The sequence below is a fragment of the Gossypium hirsutum genome, chromosome A03, assembly GCF_007990345.1.
Source record: "Gossypium hirsutum isolate 1008001.06 chromosome A03, Gossypium_hirsutum_v2.1, whole genome shotgun sequence".
NCBI lineage: Eukaryota > Viridiplantae > Streptophyta > Magnoliopsida > Malvales > Malvaceae > Gossypium > Gossypium hirsutum.
Genome location: NC_053426.1, coordinates 100,602,206 through 100,607,827, shown reverse-complemented (window position 1 = coordinate 100,607,827; position 5,622 = coordinate 100,602,206). Strand labels below are relative to the sequence as shown.

General features: G+C 33.0%; 1 protein-coding gene across 1 annotated transcript; it reads left to right on the top strand.

Moving 5' to 3' along the window:
* The first annotated feature begins 4,204 nt into the window (after nucleotides 1-4,204).
* Nucleotides 4,205-5,305, top strand: LOC107887695 (uncharacterized). Its single transcript, XM_016811932.1, has 4 exons — nucleotides 4,205-4,364; nucleotides 4,536-4,660; nucleotides 4,797-4,929; nucleotides 5,046-5,305. Exons 1-4 carry the CDS (start codon nucleotides 4,205-4,207, stop codon nucleotides 5,303-5,305), a joined length of 678 nt encoding a protein of 225 aa, XP_016667421.1.
* Nucleotides 5,306-5,622: the final 317 nt, after the last annotated feature.

Genomic DNA, 5,622 nt, shown 5'->3' with positions numbered 1-5,622 from the left:
GCATAATAATTGGATAATGCATGATTTCGTGCTTAAGTAAAATTTGATATTGTTCCCTAGTTTCCATTGCATTGCAGAGGAACCATTTTTGAAAAACAAATTGATAACGTAACTAAGTTTCCAAAATGACTTGAAAAATGGTTTTTCCGCTGCATTAGTTTAACATCGAGTTTTTTTTCCTTAAAGAATAGCAACAAGCAAACGATTTTTCTAAAACAACACTATCAACAATAAAATGAATCCTGAGTATACACGACCTAATGAATGAATACTTTTAAGCTTACTCAAAGTATAACTATGGTTGGTTTTCTTTAAAAAAAGTTTATTTTAGGTATTCAAAAGTAATGTAAGTTAGCTTATTCTGGATGTTCAGCTCGGGTTTATGCTATTAGGGAGCCGAAGGATCAGGATCTGATTGATGTTATCACAAGTACTTTCACTTTGTAGTCTATTCCATTATTTTCTTTGGTTGATTCTAGTTCTACGCATTCGTATATCTTAAATGAGTTGGAATGTAAGTTAGGGATTCCTGTAACAACTGTTGGTTTGGGTATGACCGTTATTAGCTCCTTCGATGATAGTGTTGTGGTAAATCAAGTGTATCATAGGTGTCCCCTTATGATTCAATGGCTGGTTTTCTCTGTGAATCTTATGGAATTGACTTTTTACGGTTTCAATGTGATTTTTGGTATGAACTAGTTAAGTAAACATAAGGCTAAGGTGGATTTTGAAACAAATTACTTTGTGGAATAGTGATAGGTGGGAATTGTAGTTGTTGGTGAAAGACTTGAATTTATGTCTAATGTGGTTTCAGCTATCAAGGCTGAGAAAATGATGGGGAAAGTTGCGAATTTTATTTGGCTTATGTGATGAACTTAGTTAGTAAGGAATTAAGAATTTAGGATATTCGTACCGTTAAGAAATTTTCTAATGTATTTCCTAAAGAATTGCCTGGTTTGCCGTTGGAACGTGAAGTAGAGTTTGGTATTGAGCTCTATCCTGGCACTGCATCGATGTCTATTGCTCCCTATCACATGGCACTAAAAGAGCTCAATGATTAAAGATTTAGTTGTAAGAGTTGCTTGACAGAGGGTTCATTCGACCAAGTGTATCTCCGTGGGGTGCATCGGTTTTTTTTGTGAAGAAGAAGGATGATATGATGTAGTTATGTATAGAATCTAGATAGTTGAATAAGATGACCATCAAGAATAAGTACCATTTACCTCGAATTGATGATTTATTTGATCACTTCTGTAACACCCCTAACCCGTATCCATCACTGAAACAGGGTTACAAAGCATTACTGGAGTTTATAAATCAATAAATAGATATTTCATAGAATATCACATTCATGTCAGAAACCAATCGAAATCAAACATATTGTCCCTTAGACGAACCCTCGGGGCCCAAAATACGTGTTAGAAACAAGTTGGGACTAAATCGGGTACTCAAAGAATTTTTTGAAAAACATTCAAATTTTTCAAAGCTGCAAGTGACACACAACCGTGTGACTCACACGTCAGGAGACACGTCCATGTCTCAGGCCATGTGGGCATTCAAAATAGGGACACATGACCATGTTTAGCCCAAGTCCATACATATGTAACTCTCTAACTTAAGCCACATGGCCAAGTCATATGCCTGTGTGCTAGGCTGTGTGAGCATACTGACTTGCATTCCTAAAAGATATAGGGGACACACGACCGTGTCACCTGGTCGTATGTCACATACGGCTAAGACACACTCCCGTGTCTCTACCGTTGTAGACAAAAATAGGCCATTTTCTGAGCTACATTTCTCACCCAAATTGATACCAACCTAGCCTAAAAAATTTACACATCAACAAGCCATAACAAGTCATTTAACACAAGCTAAAATCAATTCCTAAACATGTATTATCACCATATACAATTAAAAAACCCTTAGATACCTCAAATGACAACTTAGAAAAATGTCAACCAAGTATCCAACCTTACCTAATTAGTTTATACCAAAGTTCATTATAGCTCAATTACATACATACATATATCACTTATACTAATATCACAATCATGCCTTAATTTCATACTAATATGTGAGTTGCTTATATAGACAAAAAATTATTCATAATATTTTTATAAGCTAAACTTTGACTAAGTTTGTACGAAAGCCTATACATGCCATATAAATCGTATTTAATGTTTCAAAAACTACCGAGATAAGTTAGATAGTGTGACTTGAGTGCTGATCTGATCCTCCAACCTTCCTAAAATCTACAAAGACATTAAACAACACATATAAGCTTAATGAAGCTTAGTAAGTTCGACGGGTTAAACAAAATCTTACCGAGCCTACTATAACAAGTCAAATAAATAAAATCATTAATGTCAATTCCCTGTCATTCACAGACAATTTTCTGTCATTCATAACTTCTATTGATGAATACATCCATATTCAAATCAATATAAAAATGAATAAAATGTCTTTCAAATTCATTTAATAAATCACCTTACCGAAATTTTTCCATTCGAAGAATGACTTACAAATAAGAGTACATCGTCAACAGAAGCTCATAAGAGCTGGTCCTCCCCAATACGCCAACAGAAGCTCGAAAGCTGAACAAGCTCGTAAGAGCTGAACAAAAGCTCATAAGAGCTGAACATAAACTCATAATTAAGAGCTGATCCACCAAATTATGCCAAACAAAAAGTAAAACATGAGAGTTTGCAACAAATGCTGAACCTCGATTTACTTGGGTAAAATGCTTATATTTCCCTCCAATACCATCATACACCAAATTACGAATGTACTCAAATCTCGCGTTCAATTCAAATAGAATATCCAATTCAATATTATAATTCCAACAATAGAATAAGTACATAATACCATTCATAAATTTATACAAATGTTAAATTTTTAACCGTATGAACTTACATAGATTGAATTGTAATAATTGTAGAAGTTTAGGGACTATTATGCTATTTTTCGTTTTTCACAAGTATCTACGGGATCTTGATCTAAAATATAAAATTACTCATTTATTAGCATATATTCCATTTCCAATTCATTTTATAATTAATACCCTTTTATTTTTTAAATTTACATAACTACCCCAAACTTTTACAATTTTTACAATTTAATCCCTTAATTAGTTAATCTATAAAATTAACTAATTTTCTTAATCAATAATCTATCCAAATATTTTAGGCCCTCATACAGCCCTTAATAGGCACAAAATTCATAAAATCAATATTTAAGAAAAATCACTTTATAAAATCACTATACAACATAATCAAAGCTCTAAATCCATGTTATTCATCAAAAAAATCTAATATTTATCAATGGAAACTTCCAAAATTTTTAATAAAATCAAAACAAAGGTATGGTGTAGTTGGACCTAATTGTAACAATCTCAAAAACATAAACATTACAAGAAACGGGTGATAATTGAACTCACATGAAGCAAAAATATGAAAAACCAGCTTAAGATCGCTTCTATGTCTGTTTTGAACTGAAAATTGTAGAAGAAAAAATCTAGAAACTTTCCAATTTCAAATTTGTTTTATTTTAATTTCACCAAAATTACAATTTTGCCATTAAATGGCCTTATTTTATTATTTTTTTCTCTTATGCCGCCTCGTCCATTAAATTTAGGTACAATTATTACTTAGGTCCTTCTTTATTTATTAACCAAGCCATTTAATCTCTTAAATATTATAATTAGCAAGTTTTGCATCTTTTTCAATTTAGTCCTTTTTAATTAATTAACTATCAAAACGTTAAAATTTTTCAACGAAACCTTAATACTACCTTAATGACACTCCATAAATATTTATAAAAATATTTATGGTTTGATTTATAAAAGTGAGGTCCCGATACCTTACTTTCTAATACCACTTGACCTAATAAACCATTATAAAATACAAATTACCAATTCAAAAAACTTTTTAAAACTATATTTAACTTGTAAATATTAAATAATAAATTTTACGAGCTTACTCAACGGATTTGGTGGCCTCGAACCACTGTTTCTGACACCATTGAAAAATTAGACTTTTACTAATTTAGAGGAGCAACGATATTTTCAAAGATTGACCTAAGATTAGGGTATTATCAGTTAAAAGTGAAGGAGTCAAACATCTTGAAAACTACTTTTAGGACTTAGTGTGGGCGTTATGAGTTTTTAGTCATGCTTTTTAGTTTAACTAATGCCCCTGCTGTATTCATGGATTTAATGAATCGTATGTTTCATTCGTACTTGGATCAGTTTGTGGTTATTGTCACAGACGACATTCTGGTGTATTCTCGTTCAGAAGAGGATCACGATGCATATTTAAGGATTGTTTTGCAGGTTTTGAAGGATAAGCAGTTGTATGCAAAGTTGAGTAAGTGTAAATTTTGGTTAAAAGATGTGACATTTTGAGGTTATGTTGTGTTGGTAGAAGGAATATGTATGGACCCAATAAAAATTGAGGTGATCTTATAGTGGAAACTGCCAATGAGTGTTACGGAGGTTCGAAGTTTTGAACTTTTGAAAGATTATGATTGTGTAATAGAGTATCATTCCAACAATATGAATGTTGTTGCTGAAGCTTTGAGTAGAAAGTCGATGATGGAATTGCGAGTTATGTTTGTGCACTTGGGTTTAGCCAGTGATTGTGGTTTGTTAGCTGAACTTCAAGTAAAGTCAACTTTTTCTTAGCAAATTAAGGAGAAACAATCATTAGATAGGGAATTGTTACAGAGGATTTGATAGGTTGAGCAAGGTGGAAAAGGAGATTTTGATGTTGACAGTGAGGTTATAATGAATTTTTGAGGAAGATTTGTGTGTGCCACATGATGTGGATTTGAGACAGGCGATCCTTATCGAGGTATATAGTAGCCCTTACACTGTGCATCTCGGCAGTGGTAAAATGTATCACGATCTTCGAGAGATTTATTGGTGGCCTGGTTTGAAGCGTGATGTTATGGATTTTGTGATTTGATGTTTGGTTTGTTAGAAGGTGAAAGTAGAACATTAGTATCCTTAAGATTTGTTACTACCGGTTGTGATTCCTGAATGGAAGTGGGAAATGATCACCATGGACTTTGTCTCCGATTTGCCTCTAACCCCAACGAAGAAGGAATTAGTGTGGGTAATAGTCGATTGGTTTTCAAAGAGTGCACATTTCTTGGCATGCGTACTAGTTATTCTTTGCAAAAGTTGGCAGAGTTGTATATTGCTAAAGTTGTACGTCTTCATGGGGTTCTAGTTTCTATTATTTTGGATAGGGATCCGCATTTTACTTTTAGGTTTTCAAAAAGTTTACAAGAGGCTTTAGATTGAAGCTTAGTTTCAGTACAACTTATCATCCTCAAATAGATGACCAATTAGAAAGGGTGATTTAAGTTTTAGAAGATATGTTACGAAGTTATGTGATCGAGTTTATTAGTAGTTGGGAGAGATATTTGCCCTTAGCAGAATTTGCCTACAACAACAATTTTCAGTCGTGTATTCGTATGGCACTGTTTGAAGCGTTGTATGTTAGGAAGTGTAGGAATCCTTTGTGTTAGATAGAATTAGATGAAAAGCAAGTTGTTGGACCGAATTTGGTTCAAGAGACTGAAGAGAAAGTGAAGTTAATTTGTGAGCAATTGAAAGCA

What these genes read in the sequence shown, in the direction of transcription:
- LOC107887695 (XM_016811932.1), top strand. Translation starts at nt 4,205, where the DNA reads ATGGATTTAATGAATCGTATGTTTCATTCGTACTTGGATCAGTTTGTG. An exon ending in GTTTGTTAGCTGAACTTCAA is followed by an intron (nt 4,661 to 4,796) that starts GTAAAGTCAACT and finishes TGAATTTTTGAG; the next exon opens with GAAGATTTGTGTGTGCCACA. An exon ending in AGAGATTTATTGGTGGCCTG is followed by an intron (nt 4,930 to 5,045) that starts GTTTGAAGCGTG and finishes CCTGAATGGAAG; the next exon opens with TGGGAAATGATCACCATGGA.